This window comes from Gracilinanus agilis, chromosome 5, assembly GCF_016433145.1.
Source record: "Gracilinanus agilis isolate LMUSP501 chromosome 5, AgileGrace, whole genome shotgun sequence".
Lineage (NCBI taxonomy): Eukaryota > Metazoa > Chordata > Mammalia > Didelphimorphia > Didelphidae > Gracilinanus > Gracilinanus agilis.
Window position 1 is genome coordinate 106,674,184 of NC_058134.1, and position 18,873 is coordinate 106,693,056.

The 18,873-nt window shown below is 36.7% G+C and overlaps 1 protein-coding gene across 1 annotated transcript; it reads right to left on the reverse strand.

Annotated features, from left to right (window-relative positions):
* Positions 1-7,616: 7,616 nt before the first annotated feature.
* On the reverse strand, positions 7,617-8,558 carry LOC123249172 (olfactory receptor 6V1-like). The gene has a single exon (XM_044678163.1). The coding sequence runs from the start codon at positions 8,556-8,558 to the stop codon at positions 7,617-7,619; it is 942 nt and encodes a 313-aa protein (XP_044534098.1).
* Between the last annotated feature and the right edge of the window lie 10,315 nt (positions 8,559-18,873).

The following is an 18,873-nucleotide window of genomic DNA, read 5'->3' on the forward strand; positions in this document are numbered from 1 at the left end:
GCAGTCATCTGTTCCATTCCTTGATTCTCCTCTTTCCATCAATGTACATTTTAAAGCCTTTTTTTCTTTTTCTTTTCCTGCTTTCGTCATGAATCTCATCTGATTTTTAATACTTATAATGCTATAAGCTTCTTCTACCTGACTTTTGCATTTTGTGCCTTTGTTATGAAAGTCTATGTTACTTTATGAGTTATCTGGCCTTCCATTCTCTTTGGACAGCTCCCATTTTTCTTTTCATTGTGTCTTCCAAATTTCATTCTTAAGACTTTCCCATCCTTCCAAGATTGATTTCCTCTGTAGAATTTTAGCCTATGGGGTCCTACATAGCCTTCCTTAGAACCCTTTGAAATTTTCTTTCCTAATAATCCATGATACATTTCTGATTATGCCTGACTTTATCCTCCTTCCCTATTAAAAGCTCTAGGAAAGAGTTAATACTTATCCGTAAGGTTACTATCATTTCCAGCCTAGTAATCCATTCAGTCACTCAGTAGTCAGTTAATAAATCTTTAAGTGCCTACCACGTGCCAGGGACTGTGTAAGTGCTAAGGATACAAAGAAAGGCAAAAACAGTCCCTGCCTTCAAGGAATTCACAATCTAATGATCCTTTCCTGTTAATTGAAAATCATATCCAGGACTGAATTTCCACTATTAAAATTTAATCTTCTATCTTTGAAAGAGGAAATTATTAAGGCAAATTGAGACATTTTTCACTGCTCTGTTTCTGGCAGAGAGAAAATTCCAGCAGATGTTTGAATAATTAAAGTCCCCCATTACCACTATATCATACCTTTATGCTAAGCCTGGGATCTGTTTCCTGGAGTCTTCATCTATTTCCTCTTTATTTTGATATAATATAATCTAAACACAAAACTACTATTTTTTCCTCTATTAATCTTAACCCAGATGTTCTCTATACTGTTTCTCTCCTCATTCCTCTCATTCCTGCATTTACTCACATGGGTGCTCAAATACCGAGATCCAAATACTGTGGTCTAATCAATTTGTTTATCCCTCCAACAGTGCTATTTATAACAGCCCTGGGCAATTATTTTCAATATCTTCTCATGAGTTTGCTACAGTGGGCATTTTTCCCAGTGTGTTGGGTTCTTTCTCATATTTTTCAGTTAGAACTTGGGCTATTCAACTATTATCTCTCAGTTTTGCCAAATTAACAACCATTAATAATGATAATTTTATTGTACATCAACCTGATAATATTCTTTGTTCCAATTCATTTTTGAAATCTTAATTTACATATTTATCACATGAATATAGCTTCTTAATGTACAATGCTACCCTGAATTCATCATATTTTATTTATTCCATTTCTTTTAAAAAAGGGTAACTAGCTATGAAACTCATGACTAGGTAAAGTAACAGTCATGATACTGGACACCAGTTTCATCTGTAAGTATTGCAATCTCAGTGATACTTATAAGATTAAATTGCCCCCTTGTATTAGTAACTTTAGTTTCTCTTAATTGATATCCAAACTTTGAGCATTTTTGTATAGATATTTTCAGGCATCTCTTTTGCTGCTAGGTCATTTCTTGTATTGATCTCCTTTAAACTTTCAAGTATCTCAACTGCTAGTCTTATTCCTTTATTGAAACTATTCTCTATGGTATTTAACTTTATTTAATTTTTTAAAATTTTTGCTTTTTTCCATGTTGGGATGAATTAATTTTGACCCACTTCCTACTTTGGTTATGTTCTGTCTCACAACCAATAAGTCAAGAATTGGAGACCGGAAGCCTGAGTTTGCATTCTGGGAAACAATTATGTTGAAAGGGCTTATAAAATTACATGGTCTTTGACCTGCAATACCACTACTATATCTATATCCAGAAAACATCAAAGAAAAAGGAAAAGGATCTATATGTACAAAACAAAACAAAAGCAGCTCTTTTTGTGGTAGTAAAGAATTGGAAACAGAGGAGATGCTCATCAATTGAGGAATGACTGAACAAAACTGTAGTATATGATTGTGATTGAATACTATTATAAAAATATAAAATATTTTCAAATACTATTATAAAAAAGATCAGAGTAATGTTTTCAGAAAAGGTACTTAGCTTTTTAGATATGCTTAAATAATTTTTTCTCCTCATATCCTTTTATATTTTAAAAATTATTTATTTTACATCATTTTTACTAGGTATGCCAGACACTAAGCAAATACATTCTTGAAATGCTTGCATTGCAATCTCTTAACACATTCTGCATTAACTTTTAATGAGCATATTCCTAGTTAAGTGGCTGTTATTTCTTTATTCTCTGCTGTGGTCCAGACATTCAAGTCTCACTTCAGGTTCCATCTTCTTAACTGTTCACTTCTAACTCCATTTTCCCCCTCTGAATCACTTGTTTTTAATAGTTAGCAATGAGAAAAACACATCTGTCTCTATCATTTTCAAGTTTGTTGCCCAAGACTTAGTAATACTTGACAATACTTTCTAAGTTCCTTGTGCCAGTGGCACATATATGAATCAGCAGAAGTGGGTAGTCATCATCTGTTTTGTTAAGACTTAGGAGATTCTCCATTATGTCTTAGATTTGTGTCCTACAATGAAAACCAATCTCTATTATGCTTTTATAGGGCACATAATTAGCTGCCTTGTTACCCTGGAACAGGAAGTCACCACCATTCCTGTTCTTTTGTTATTATCTAGTTATCTCTCATGTGACAGTACCTGATAATTCATACTATTGCTCTTTGCAGGACAAGCAACTGCCTCTTCTCCTCAGGAAGAAAATCCAATACATTTTGCTTTGTTTTGTTTTGGGTGGCTCCAAATGTAGAGTCCTTTTTCTTCCTTCCCTTTTTTGTGTTTCTCTTTCCATCTTCCAGACAATGGTCAATTTTCTGATTAGCCAATTCTTGTCCTTTTCTCCTGCTGAAGGTTTTTTTCTTTAGTTTTTCTGTAGCACTTATATTTTTCTTTCTTTTAAAAAAAAAGCATACAAAGACTTCCTAAATGTTATCCCTTATGACTTGGAAAGCACAGAGACAGTCCATGGGTCTACTTTCTCTTCTAGGAGAGAGATAAGACTTGACTTGGAACATAGATGGCAGTCATTTAGCTGTGGAACATACAAAAATATTGCTCATCAAGTTAAGTTGCGAGTAGAGACTATTTGTTCTTTGTATTGATTGGGAATGGCAATTGTTTTGGTTCCTAGAGGGTGCATATGCTGAAGAAACTTAGGCTGCTCTACCAATGTGGCCTGCTTTCTCTTTAGTACTTACCCCCAAAGCAGTTTTTATTTTTTATTTTTTATTTTTTATTTATTTTTTATTTTTTTATTTTTTAACATTTATTAATATACATTTTTAACATGGTTACCTGATTCATGCTCCTCCTATCCCCTTCACCCCCCCCCACCCCGCACTCCCCCTACCCATGGCCAATGCGCATTTCCACTAGTTTTGTCATGTGTCCTTAATCAAGACCAATTTCCAAATTGTTGGTAGTTGCATTGGTGTGGTAGTTTCGAGTCCACACTCAATCACCTCCACCCCGACCCTTGCGTTCAAGCAGTTGATTTTCTTATATGTTTCCTCTCCTGCAGTCCTTCCTCTGAATGTGGGTAGCGTCTTTACCTTAAATCCCTCAGAATTGTCCTGGGTCATTGTATTGCTGCTGGTTCAGAGGTCCATTACATTCGATTTTACCACAGAATGTCAGTCTCTGTGTACAGTGTTCTTCTGGCTCTACTCCTTTCGCTCTGCATCAGTTCCCGGAGGTCTCTCCAGTTCGCCTGGAACTCCTCCAGTTTATTATTCCTTTTGGCACAATAGTATTCCATCACCCGCATATACCACAGATGAATCCCTTTCTGGCTTGGTTTCAAATGTAACATGGGTGATAAAATGGAATACTGTTCAAAGTATTTAAGTACGAAATCAGTCTGTATCTGTCTGAGCTTCCATTTACATGTGTATCCCCAGTCCTAAAGTCCATTGGCATGATACTCTCTCTTTATTGGTGGAGAATAATGCATGGGCATCTTCACCAATAAGAAAAGAATCTTATAACAATGGGCTTTGGGACACTGGAGTTACACATGAAATATTTCATTCTCTAAGGTCACCTCCCAGTACATGAGAAGATTTAGCAATTTAACATCCAGTGATCACATAGTTTATCATGTGTATAATACAATGCAAAAGAGAAACATGTTAAAAAGTTCCTTTATGGAGATATTCACCCTCAAGGTTTCCCTCTCCTAACTCTTCCTTGCTCCCTTCCAGATCTCCAAGTATAGACAGAAGTTGGGGTGGGGAAGAGATAAAATAACATTCATTTCAAGTTCATACAAAGGAGTAAGTGGAGGGGTGTTTGCTCCTCACCCCTCACTATAGGCTGAAAAGGGAAAGTAGAAAAGAGTGTTGCTCTCAGTTAATTGCCAGTAAGCACATGACACTGGCAGACTACAGTTGCTTTGGGGTGATGATGATGTCCAAGTATGACTCCAGTCCACACTGCCCAAGTCAGACCAACTTTTATGGTGTCCTTCTTGAGTCTCAGGGTCAGAATACAGTAATTTATTCTATTCTCAGAGGAAGTTCATATCATGCAGTCAGAAAAAAAATGATTGTGAAAGAAGCAGGAGAGAAAAGGAGAAAAGAAAGTAGAGACGTAGAAAAAGAAAGTAGAAAAAAAGGCAAGACAGAAGCATACAGACACCAGCTCTTTCCACCGTCCACCTGGCTTCCAGTCACAGAGGACTCAAGGCAGGATAGCTCCTGTTCTTTTCTGTCTATCTTAGAGTAGGTGCAGTCTCTGACGGTTGCCCCTCTTAGTCAGTAAACTCTAGTAACTCCCTTTGACCTCCAAGATCAAAAGCAAAATTTGTCAGTCAAAGCTCTTTACAACTGATTCCCCTTCCCCTCCTCCTTCTTCCTTCATCTTGCTACCACTCAAGTACTCTTGGATCCAGTGACAATGATTTCTTTGTTCTGGACATTTTCTTTGGCTGTCCTCCATGTTTTCCCTCTTCATCTCCACCTACTGACTACTTATTTCAGATCCCATCTACAATCCTATCTTTTGCAGGGGTTTTTCCCAATCTCTTAATTCTAGTGCCTTTCCTCTTCTAATTATTTCCTATTTTCCCTCTCTATAGCTTGCTTGTACATAGTTGCTTGATTGTTGCTTTTTCCATAAGAATGTGAGCTACCTGAGGAAAGTAATTGCCTTTTGCCTTTTTGTATCTCCAGTTTTTAGCATAGTGACTGGCACCTGGAAGATACTTAATAAGTTATTTATCTCCCAATTTCTGCTTCAAATATCATCTTCTTTAAATAATTTTCTGGACTGCAGGGTATCCACAGAAATACATAACAAGCCACAGAGACTTAATTTTATTTTTAGGAATTATAATTAATATTCAAGGAAAACATTTTTACTGTTTTTGAAAAGGTAAATTATTTTATTTTAAGTATGGGCATTTTGAATATTCCCACTTATAAAGGAAATTACAATTGAATTTAAGTTAAGATACAAAATTTCAATTGAATTAGTACATGGGGATGAAAAATATTTTAAATAGGATTAAACATACTGTACCCTAGGTGGTCCAGTGAATAGAGTAGCAGGCCTGAAATCAGAAGACTCATCTTTCTGAGTTCAAATCTGGCTTCAGATACTTACTAGCTGTGTGACTGTGGACAAATTATTTAACCTGTTTGCCTCAATTTTATCACCTGTGAAGTGAAGTGGAGATGGAAATAGAAAAGCACTCCAGTATCTTTGCCAAGAAAATCCCAAATGGTGTGATGAAGAGTTGGATATGACTGAGACAACTGAACAGCAACAAACAAAATCCTTAAAAAAGATTTATTTAATTGCTGTGTTTCATGTTGAATGGAGACAAATTATTGTACTACCAATAATTCTGACAGTGAGATAGTTGGTTTACCAATTCAAGCTTCATCTAAGATTTAAGAAAAATCTTAATAACTTAATTTTCAAAGAATTTACTTTTCATTTGAAACAGAATAATATTCAATAAAAGTTTTAAAAAATAAATAAACATACCCCCAAGCCCCATTACATTTAAGCACGTAAATATAGAAATGTAGACCTAGCTTATCTACACCCAAAAGGGAACAGAGAAATTTGGAGGCGAGAACTGACCTTGTGGATGGATAGTATCTAGACATCCAAGCATGGTGTTTCAGCCTAATATTTATTTAACAAGGGAATTTTGGGGTAGAACTAGGAAGAAAAACAAGCAGAACAGAAAGAGGTAAAAAGGCTATTACAGCCTGCTGTGAAGAGAGGCAATGTAGCTTTTATTGGGTAGATTACCTTTTAGGACTGTTTACCGAGAATCAGGTCTAAGAAGTGGCAGACCAGTGAAGATCCACTGTATATAGAACAGTCCATTCTCAAGCCAAAAAGTCATATGACAACTTAGACAAAATACCTTTCTTCCCTTTCCCACTCCCGTCACAAAACAAGGGCGACCACTTTATTTTTATCCCAAATCATTTTCTTCCTCCTGGTCTTGCTTCTGAGTAACCTGCTAAGCAGTTTGAGGTCCCTTTAAGGGTTTTGGAAGGTTTTGTACTATTGTGTTTCTGTCTCCCTGTCTACTTTTTGTCTTAAGCTTTTAGACATAATAAAAATGTTGACCAATCAAAACACGAACTCTTTGGTGCAGTTTACTTGATATAAACATTTAGAGATAATACAAGAGACAGGTGAGGGGAATTCCTACTTCCAGAGAAAAGTGATGACCTTTTTTTAAAAATAAGTTTTTAAGCCTCAATGAAAAGGGCTCACCTTAGCAGCTAGAACCACTGGGGCAAAGTGGAGGTAGTAATGATAGAGGGGACTGTTATGGACTATGGCAAAATCTAAGACCCATATACCCTCAATGTAACAAAAGAAAAAGCCAATTCTAAAAACTGATAAAACATACAGAAAGCAGGAGGAGTTAAGGTGAGCAAAGGATATTATTTTCCATTGCAAAATAGAACTATTGATTAAAATAAAAACAATGCCTCTAGGAAGAGAGGGTAACTAAGTACTAAAGAAACTCCATTCATATAAAAGGCAGTTGAGACTGAGTTCCCAGGGAATGCTCACACAGGTCTTTTTGGTGAGGATGTCATAGACATCCTGACTGAGTAGTCAGCTTTGCTCATCCCTGGGAATGGAATTATATAAGCATAGTTCTAATGTTCATTCACAAAGAGGACATGCATGAATAGAAATATATACTCACACACTCAAGAAGGACAGCCCCCAAGACCAGAGAGGACTCTCTGATTTCAGATACCTAAACATCACAATAACTGAGACGTAGATAGAATTAGTGTTTATTGTCTGCCCAACAAAAAGAAGGCATGATGGGTATCAAAGCCATGAGGTCCTGTAGGTGGGCACAAAGAGAGTTTGCCTGTGGCAATAGGGAGATGCGGGACAAAGTGGTAACAGTGCTCATGGATGGTATGGATGGAGAAGAGAGAAGATACTACCTCCTGGTATCATCATGAGATTCATCGACCTGACTTCTCATGAGGTGCTATGAATTGTCTCTTTTCTTTGCAGTTAGATCCCAATATTTTTATGTTTGTAGATGCACTCAATCCTTCCATTCATTTTGAATTCTTCAGATCTTTTAGCTTCTGCATCTGTCTCCAGATAACAGCTTTGACGGTCTCATTGCGGAAAGTAAAGATTAAGGGATTAAGGACAGGAGTCAGAATATTAGTGACTAAGACGACAAACTTGTTTAGTTCCACGTAGTGAGCCTTGCCAGGTTGAACATAAACAAAGATTGTGCTGCCAAAGCCAATGAAGACCAGAGTGAGGTGGGAACTACAGGTAGAGAAGGCCTTTTGGCGACCACTTGCAGAAGGAATACGCAACACAGTGGTCACAATATAGGCATAAGAGATAAGGGTGATCAGGAAAGAGCTGAGGACAAAAGCCAGTGACAATATGAAGTCCCAGAATTCTAGGAGGGATGTGTCTGAGCAGGCTAGCTGTAGCAAGGGGGCATTGTCACAGAAGAAGTGGTTAATGATGTTATCATGGCAAAAGGAAAGCTGTACCAGGGAAAGAACAGTGGGCACCATGGCCAGAAAGGGTGCTGCCCAGGCTGTTCCTGCTAGAGAAAAACATACTGTCCAATTCATAAGAGTGCTATAGCGTAGTGGGTGGCAGATGGCCACAAAGCGGTCCAGGGCCATGTCTGCCAGGATGAGGGAGGTGGTAGAGCCAAAGGAGAAGTAGAAATAGAATTGGACCATGCAGGAAGTAAAGGAAATTGTCTTAGTGGAGACAAGGAGGTCTGAAAGCATCTTGGGCACTACTGTCATGGTCACTAAGATGTCTAATAGAGCAAAATTTCCCAGGAAGAAGTACATGGGGGTATGCAAGTGGGCATCAGCCAGGACCATAACAATGATGAGAATATTTCCTAAAAGAGCCAGAAGATAAAGCACCAGGAAGGGCCCATAGAGCAGAACCTGCAGCTTGCCAAACGTTGAGAATCCTAGTAGGATGAACTCAGATGGATGGCTCAGATTTCCCATATTTTCTGTCCAAGGTCACCTGCATTTAAAAGAATAAAGAAAAAGTTTTGGGATGAGGGGAAGGAGTTGGAATAAATAAAGATTCTAGATGAATAAGATACACAGCAGAAAAGAAAAGGAAAAAAGAGAGAAGGAAAAGAAATAAAAGTAGATTCAGAGAGAAAGAAAAAATATATAAAGAGAAAAATAGAGAAACACTTTTAGAGAAAATGGGAAATAAAAACACAGAAAGAGAAAGGAAAATACCAAGAGAGCTATTAGAAATGGGAGAAAAAAGGTAAAAGACAGAAAATTAATCAGAGTCCTCAAGAGGCCCATGCACATTGTGATTTAGCTTTGGAGATATCTTGTCACTGCCATTGAGTGGCTAATGTACTAACTCCTTGGAAACATATTTCTATGATGTGGCCCTCTCTTTGTAGAGAGAAATTCCTTCCTATTTCTCTTCAGTCAATCTCAAAGTTTACTACTGTTTTTGAACTGAGGGCAGCCAGAATATGAAATCACTACACAAAACCCCTTTGGGTTGATAAGTAGAAGGAAGAAACATCATTAGTCCAGCTTTTTAACTGGGCTAAAAGAATTTTATCTAAACTCAATCCAGTAGGTGACTGGTCTAGTTTTCTTCTGATCCCTTTTGAAGGCACACATTCTACCATGAAATTTAAAATCTCATTCTAGTAATAGAGCCACCTAACTTTTCCTTATTATTTATCAGTTGTTTGTTTTTCATGATGTTAACTTTCCCAACCAACCCCTCATCTCCAACTCCATGCATTCCTTAATACATGGTTGAAAATGTGCTTATTTGTGTTTGTATACACATTTGCTTCTATGTTAGCATGAAACTCCATATTGGCCATTATCACATTTCATTTCACAGTGTAAGAGTTTTTAAATCTCCAGTCACAGCAGGTCTTACGTACTAATAACCTGGAAGGTGCAGCAACATATCTAGGTCTTAATGATCTAAGTCAGTTAGAATAATAGAAATACAAGGGATCTAAGGACATTGCATACATGTGGAAAATGACTAAGAGAAGTGCCATGAACATTGTGGATACCTAATGTGTGCTGAATTCAATATTTGATCAAGTTATAAAATGGTGAGTGTCCTGCTGGTTTTGACTATTTGATGGGAATAACTATATAATATTGATTAAGTCTAATGAAATTTGATATTGAATTTTCTCACTTGTAAAACTATTTTCCCTTTCACCCTCCTAAACCTATTCTTCATCCTTAACAGGGTTCCTATCCCTTCCATTCTTCAGTATTCTACTGGTGCATCACCTTTAATCTGAATTCATGCTTCACATTTTTCCCACCTTGACCCTACATATAGTTCAAGTTTATTTTGTCCTCTATCCTCGAATCTTTGGCCTTCTGAATCTATCTCATTGATCAGGTCTGGTCAATTCCCAACCCCAAATTATAGAGGGAGAAAGTCATCTAACCATTACCATAAGGACCCTATACTCTTGTTTTTCTAATGTCCCAGCAAAGGACCTAACTTTGTACTTTTGAGAAGATAGAGGCTTTCACTTGAGTCTTCCATTTCCTAATCCCACAACTCTATCTCTTTTCTCATTTTTACAGCCAATCTTGAAGAAATAACTATTTTTTCTTTTGACTTTCTCTCCCCCTTCACTCAATTCTCAACTTCTTTTCAGCCTGGCTGCTTTACCTCATCATTCAACTGTAACTTCTCTCTCCAAAGGTATCTCTTAATTGCTAATGGTGATAGGACTCATTTTCTTAATCCAGATCCTTCTTGATCTCTGTAAAATATTTGAGAGAGATAAACATCCTTTTCTTCCATATACTGTCTTCTCTAAAGGTCCTCAAGACATTGCCTTCTGGCTCTCCTCCTAACTAAATAGCTAGGTGGCCTGGTAAATAGAGTGCTGGATTTGGAATTAGGGAAACTGGAATTCAAATCCAACCTTGGATATTTACTAAACATGTGATGATGGACAAGACATTTCAGTTTTGTCTTTCTCAGTTTCCTCACCTGTAAAATAAGGATAATAATAGCACCTTCTCCATATTGTTGTGAGAATAAAATGAGATAATACTTCTAAAATACTTGGAAACCCTTAAAATATTATATAAATGCTAGTTACAACCATGTGTCCAACCACTCGCTTTTAAATTTCTTTGAAGGAATATCATCCATATTCTACTACCTATCCAACTTTTCATGACACAAAACATTTCTTCATGAGAATTTCTTTTCTCTTTTTAGACTTTCTCAGTGATCTCATCAGGTCTCATTGATTCAATTAGTGTCCCTTTTCAGGTAACTCCATTGACCCCTTATTTATCTCCCAAGGTCTAGTTGCCACATCCTAAATGGACATTTCTAACTGAATTCTTTTATGTATAATGAACTCAATACGTGCAAAACATAGCTCATTGTCTTTCCTCCAAAACTCACCTCTCTTCCTGACTTCCTAGTCTCTATATAAACATAACCATTTTGTTAGGCATCCAGTTTTGCAACTCTAGAGTCCACTTTCTTTACTTTCTTTTATCCTCCACTCCATATTCAATAGTACAGATTCTACCTCTTTCTTCCTATTGTGAACATTTTCCAATTATTCTCCTTATATCCAACCTCTCCTTTCTCCAATTCAAATCCTGTCAAGTGACAAAAAAATTTCTAACACACAAGTCTGACCATGTCACCCTGATGTTCAAGAAGTTTCATTGGCTCTCTTTTGTTTTAGGACAAAATAGAAATTCCATTATTTGTGACTTACTGCCCTTAGAAATCCAGCTTCAGCCTACTTTTTCAGGATTTTTATGTATTAATACCTTCCACATAGGCTATATTCCAGTCAAAATAGATTACTTACTTTACCCTGGATATAATATTCCATTTCTCATCTCCATGCCTTTGCATAGTCTATTACTCATGCCTTGAATGCACTCTTTCCTCACCTTTTTTAGAATTCCTAGATTCTTACAAAAATCATCTAAAATGCTGTATCATACATAGCATTTTTCCTCATCATTTGCACACAAGTATGTTTAGAACATAGCTTTAAGAACAGGGAGTATTTATTTAGTGCTTTCTTTATTCTCCCCAGTACTGGTGCCTTGTACACAGCAGACACATAATGTTCAGTGATTGATTGATTGATATTTTCTGTATTGTGGAGGGATTGCCAATGGATCATCTTATTGATCTTTATGGATTTCCTTTAACTACCATGGGAATTGTTTTCACCTCAGGATAGTGGAATACATTTGTAATAAAAGCATGGTTTTTTTGAACCCTTGAACTCTGAGTGATCTATAGATGCTAAATTTGGATAGATCAAAACCTTGATTAGGATAATGTTTCAAAGAAAGCCATCAATAGAAATGATAATTTGGGGGACAGTCTTGATAACTTTTGGAGTATAATGACTCAAAAAAGTACAAGAGCAAAGACGTGTTTGCCTGAGAAATAATTATTGTTAAAAATATTGCTACCATGGTAAACATATGTGCTTCAGAAAAGTAATATAATCTAGTGGCAAGAGGACCGGATTTGTAGTTAGTAGATTTGGGCTAAGCTACCAATGCAGCTAGATGGCTCGGTGGATTGTTTAACCTCTTTTAGGAGTCAGCTAGATGTCTTGGTGGATTGAGCCTTTGGCATAGAGTCGGAAAGATCCAAGTCCAATCTGGCCTCAGACACTAGCTGTATGACCCTAGACAAGTCACTTCACCTCTATTTCCCTCAGTCCAATGAAGAAGGAAATGACAAATCATTCCAGTATCTTTGACAAGAAAATAGCATAATGGGCTCTTAAAGAGACTGACATAACTGAACAACTATTTCTCCCACTTGCCAGGTCTGTGACCTTTGACAAATTGCATGACCTCAATCTATTCATCTATTAAATGAATAGTTTTAGATGTTACCTGAAGTTTATTTTAGATCCCAAAATCAATTAGCATAATTCACTTAATGTTTTCCAAACCTTAGTTTCCTTTTCTGTAAAATGGGAATAAAATATGTGCCCCATGTGTATCAAAGCAGAATCATAAAATGAGATAATGACTCTAAAAGTGTTTTATATTTCAGAGTTTATCATTGACCTATGCAGTTTCTCTGATACAGGCTTAAATTATGAGGAGAAAAAAAATGTTTCCATTACCCAGAAAGGTATTTCAAGGTTCTAGAAATTTTGACATAAAGCCCATCAATTTGCAAACTGATAATAGTATTGACTGAAGCTGAATAGGAACAATTCATTTTCTACAATGAAATAACTTTGCAAAATGGAACACAATAGACCTCCTATTCCTCTTTTTATGCAGTTCTATAGCCTAGAGTTAAAGGACCCTGAGTCAGAGATTAAGGTCTACTGAAGTGCCACAGTCCCTTGAATAACCTTAGTGCCCATCTTGCTCAATGCTAACTCTAAGTCTAACTCTAAGTCAAATCTTAGTGAAAGCTCCTGACTTCATAGTACTGCTTGGCAGGAAACTAATCCATCATTCAACTAGTTGAACTAAATGAACCTGTATGGGCTTCATCCTATTGAACCTCTCAGCTAAGTGCTCCCTCAAAGACCTTCCCTTTGACTTACCTCTGTGTTTCCAGCTGGCTCACCACGGTTCCTCCTGTTGAGATGGAAAATTCATTGTCCTTTGTAGAATTAATTCTTCGGTGGATGAAGGAAGGGGAGGTGAAATCAGACTCAGGTGGAGTCAGGTCAGACATTCCCCTCTTCCAGTGGAAAAAGGAAGAAGTACACCAAAATAAAATACAACAAAAGACCAGAATGACCCAAATCCTTCTGGTGGTCTCTGCTAAAAGACTCATCGTCCCTCACAGACATGTCTAAAGGCAAAGACCATCTAGGTATAGAAGAAGGGAGATGAAATTGTAGGAGGCCAGATAGAAAGGATTCTTACTGAGACAAATGTTACTTCTGGCTTTACTTGTTTTATTAGCTTTGTTGTAAGCCTTTGTTAACTGCTTTATCATCTTCTCCCCAGATGTCTACTGCATTCTACCTGGTTCATTTTCTCTCATTTGTGTTAGGAAGACCCTGATTATTTAGTACTGATTAATGGGGATCTGGGCTGGCTGGAAATACATTCTCTTTCTTACTATATTCCTGATGAGAATAGAAGATGGATTCAAACAGTCTTTTGGAGTCTCAGGCACAATTGTTTGCCATCACTTGTACTAACTACATAGTCAATTGTCTTGTTGGAGATTGCTGGAGAAAGCTCAAACAGGGTAGGAACATTGAGAGGAAATCATCATGGTTTAGTCAACACTACATAGAGGATAAATCATTCTCAGCATTGCTTTCAGACTTATACAAAAGAAAAGCACCCAATACAAGATAGTCTCTCAGTAAAAATCAATACAGAATGCTCAGAAGCAGCAATTATCTCCATAAACTTTAGAGATATATCTTGGTATTTCATATCTGAGGGACATGGCGGTGATGAAGAATCCTAGACAATTCTTTAAGATTCCTGTGCTTAATGCTTGTTTCCATATTCAGGACTTTCTAATTCATTTTTACCCTACAGTAAAGCCAGAATTGCATATCTCAGGCTATATATTATATTCAGGAACCTTGGACTGTTTTGTGTGTGTGTGTGTGTGTGCGTGTGTGTGTGTGTGCATGTGTGTGTGTGTGTGTGTGTGTGTGTATAATAATTTTTATACTATGTCAACTATGTGACTAAGTAGAGAAGAACGAAGTAAGTAGACTAAGAGGCTGGACAGTAACCACCTTTGAAACGAAGCTCCTTCTCTTTGCCCCACCCAAGAGTTCCATTCTTCAGGGGAATTGAGAAAATGGAACTACTGATTTCCAACTACAGAGGAGCCCTTGAAAGCCTCAGGGGATTAATTACCACCAGAAAATGTTGTCAGTTTTGAAAGAACAGACCAATCTCTCTCTTACCCTTCATGGTCAAATGTTAAGAGAAAAAGTCTATATGTAATGTTTCAACTTATTAAGCATTCCCTTTCTCTTCAATCCCTTTGAACCCCTTATCATTTGTTGATTTTTTCCCCTAAAAATTCTGTAATGAATCAGTCTCATAACCTCTTTTCTACCCCCATTCTCTGCTTCTCATTGTTACATGGCTTCATATTAGATATTTTATTCTCCATTGGATCCTGACACACCATCTCACTTTTGGATTTTTTCCTCCAGATCTCTAACCTCTCACTCTCTTTCTATTTCCTTGATTTCCATCCTTTCTCTGACAATTTAAGGTGAGTATTCTCCAAGGTCTTTCAATCAGCATTGTTATCTTTCCTCCCTATAGCCTTGACCTCAACTAGAGAGAGAGAGAGAGAGAGAGAGAGAGAGAGAGAGAGAGAGAGAGAGAGAGAGAGAGAAAGAGAAATGAGTTTGCAAACAGATGGGTTTTCAGGGAGAGACTGGTTACATGCACATAACTTTTTAGACCCCATTCTGGAATAGGGGGACTGTTTAAAAAGAGACACAGGGAGGCAGTTGAGATCAATTGTTCCTGTTCTTCAGGAGGAGCAGAGAGAGAACTTCCTGTGAGGGAATCTGTCTTTGCCTAAGGGAAGGTTACTTAACTGTACCTGAGAGCTAATGGTTCATGTGTTCCAGCTATCCAAATATTCAGAGATCCTGTCCATCCCTGTCTCCAATTCCCATCTTCCTGTATTCCTGTAAGCTCCTGGTTCCTGTGAGCTTTCCTGACTGTGTGTGTGTGAGAGAGCTGCCAGAACCCAGAGAAACCTGTCTGTGAAAAAAGAGGCTTGCAGCCAATCATGGGCCTCTGCCTAATAGGCTGAGCTCATCAAGATTTTAAACCCTTTCTACTCTGATGAACTTTTACCGTGTCTACAAGTAATTTGGAGGACCAGTAAGTTAGGATAGATTAGATAATGTGGGGATTTTAGTCAGAGTTAGCATAGATTTAAGCAGCTTGAAGACTTTAAAGACAGTTCTGTGAGAAGGAGTTAGATGGATAATATAGATTTTAAGCTCAGGGACTCCTTTTCCCTGGTCCTCTTTCTTCATCTTTTTACTTGGATATAAATAAACCTCAGTTAATGTTTTACCAAGTTGTGAAATAGTCGGCATTTTGGCCTACAAGCTGTTACTCAGGCCTACACAGGCCTGTAGAGACTATTCACTCAGGGTTATACCAAAAACAACTCTAAAAATCTTTTCATCTATATCATCTACATATTTCACTACCTCTTCCATAAAGAAAAGTCTTAGTCTTTATTTCCAGTCCTAACGTTTTACTAAATTCCAGAATTATAGTTCTAGTTTTCTATAGGGATAATTCTACTTGAATCTCTTTAAAATCATTGTATACAAACTAAATTTTTTTATCTTTTTCTCCAAAACTTGCTCTTTCAGATTGCACTACTTCTCTCAGTAATATTACCATTCACTCAGTCTCCATGTTCTTAGACACCAATTTGATTATTTAATCCTATCCTATCACAAAGTACATGTACCCTAAGCTATAAGATATTCTGGTGAAGAACCTCATTCCCATGGAAAAGATGATGAAACTCATCTTCTTGGTAGAGAGTTGGGATACTAGAGGTTCAGAATTTTGTGCACAATTAGGCAAAGAGGTTGTGTTTATCTGTTTTCCTTAACTGTTTTTCTTTGTTAGGAGAAGGTTTGGGGTAGGATTACACATATTGGGATGTGATAGTCATTTAAATTCTGAAAGGCATGTATAAATTTTTAAAAATGACTCCAAAGTTGTATGTACCTGATGCAGATACCTCTCTGAACATTCACTTTATTAAAGTTAACTCTAGATAAGAAGGAATGACTCTTGTTTCTTGACTCGATTCAATTTAGTTTTCAGTGTTGCATGGCAGGAAAAGTTCTGTACTCGTGAGATCTAATTTCTAATCCCCCATTTCTAATTAATTGTATAACTGTGCAATTAATTTTTCCTGTTTGGACCTAAGTTTCCTCAACTGTAAAATGAGATTGCCAGAAATGATGATTGCCAATTTCATCCTAGTTATAAAACGATACCTTTTATGAATTCCATCAATATTACTGTAGTGTGAATACATCAGAACTTGGCGAGGTCTGCCTAAGACCATGCCAATGCAGACAAAACAGCGATATTTACTGTCATTCGAAGCCAGTTCTTTTTCCTTGCCACCAAAAGATACCTCATGTTTTCTGTTCATCATACATTTAGGAGATGATGTGGATGGGTAAGGATATGGGATATAACACATAGAAGAGAGATAGACATAGGTAGGTTTCATGAAAGGGAAAAGACATAAATATATTGGGAAGAGAAGTCAAAGAGGCAACTTGCAAAGTAACTTTCAATAGAGAGGGCAGAGAAATAAAGATATTTCCCCTTCTTCCTGTTGGATCATGTTAGATTCTTACTAGAATGCAAAAGTAACACCTGGATAATCAATGAAACTTAAAAATGGAGGAAACTTATGACCCCTTAGTGCTTAGGGAAAATGAGACAGCTTTGATAAATGAGAGGGGAGAGAATTCTCTTTGAACACTTGAAATCAAAGGAGAGGAAAAATATAAAATCACACTTTCTGAGGAAACTACAAGAAAAGCAAGAAAGAACAAGAGAAAAGGGGAAAATGACTATTCTTCAATAAACATACATATGCATTCAAGCTGCTGAATATATATCATTATTGTTACCTTTTACTTTTAAACCATGGGGGTCCCAATAATTTTTATGTATTCTTTTTTATCTCTTTCTGTTTTAATATGGTCTTGCAAATATTTATTGCTTCTCTATGAAACAAGATTAATGGTCACCCTCACATGTTTCCTTTGTGGGGAAATCATACCTCTATCTGGCACTAACTCATTCTTTTACTCATTTTCATGCTTGATTTTTGGGTAATCAAAAGCCATATTTTCATACTTTCTCATATTACAAAAAGTACACCAAATCTCTAATTTAATCAAAAAGCATTAAACCTCTAATTTTTTATTTAAAAAATTATAAAATAAACTAGAGAAACTACCTTTCCTAAAATGTTTTCACTTGCATCTCTTTATTTATTTGGCTTTTATAAAAATCAAGGTTATTTGTTATACAATCGACTAATAATGTAACAAATTGGGGTGGTGGCCCAGGTCAGAAAAATGCATTAGGCTAAAGCTTTTGTGCCAATCAGTACTTGAATCAAACTACTGAGTGACTATTTAACTTCTAGCCTGAGTGAGCTTGGACACCAGTCTCAAACAAAATAAAGCAAAAATCATTGTAAGAAACAAAAACTATTAAATACAACAAGAATTATTTACATTCTATCAGGAGTGAGGAAAAGCACAGAAAGCATCACTTATAACTATCACTACTATTTATTAGTTCTGGAAATAATGTTCGACCATTCAGCTCTCAAGATGTCAATTTTTTTTCTGAAGAAATACTTTCATTTTTTAAAGGCAAAGAATTAAAATAGTTGTCTCTGGAAAGAAATTCTCTAAGAGAGGAAATTCTCATTCCTCATTGTCCCTTCAGAGTTCCTGTTCAGCCCTAAAATGAAGAATTGAGTTTAAGTCCTACCGTTGATATTTATTAATTGTATAACCCTTGACAGTCACTGAACTTCTCTGTAACTTAATTTACTCATATATAAAATTAGAAGTTCAGGCAACTAGATAGCGAGTGCCAGTCTTGAAGTCAGGAAGTCTTATCTTCCTGAGTTAAAATCTGGCCTCAGACACTAGCTGTGTGACCCTATGGAAATCACTTAACCCTGTTTGCCTCAGTGTCCTCATTTGTAAAATGCACTGGAGAAGGAAAGGGCAAACAATTCCATTTGATCATGAAGAGTCAAGCACGACTGAAATGATTGAATAACAACAAAGTTAGAAGTTTAGACTAGATGCCCTCTGAGATTCTTCCTAGCATTACATCTGTAACTGATAAACTTTCAGTCTCTCAAGATACTATTCCCTCTTAAAATATAGTAGTCTCTTTGAAAAAGGTGTTTGAAGCTGACATTACCATCTACAGAATTTGTCACTACCCAAAAGATTATCACAGAGTACCCATGTATCTTCTTTAACAACTAGTTTAATTTACTCTTGAGAGCAATTAGGGAGATGGAATGCTTGCAGAGATAAGAATAAATACATCGAATTTTAAAACCTTTGAGTGAGTCACTCAGATTTGGCATCTTGAAATCATTCTTGACTCTTCAGTTTCTCTCATCATATTCACAGTTGCCAAGTCTTACCAATTCTACTTGCACAACATTTCTCATCACTTCTCTTCATTCTCTTCATAGTCACTCCTCCAGTTCAGGTCCTTATCATCTCTAACCTTG

Bases quoted from the DNA above. Each gene is read 5' to 3' on its own strand.
- LOC123249172 (XM_044678163.1), bottom strand. From the start codon at position 8,558: ATGGGAAATCTGAGCCATCCATCTGAGTTCATCCTACTAGGATTCTCA.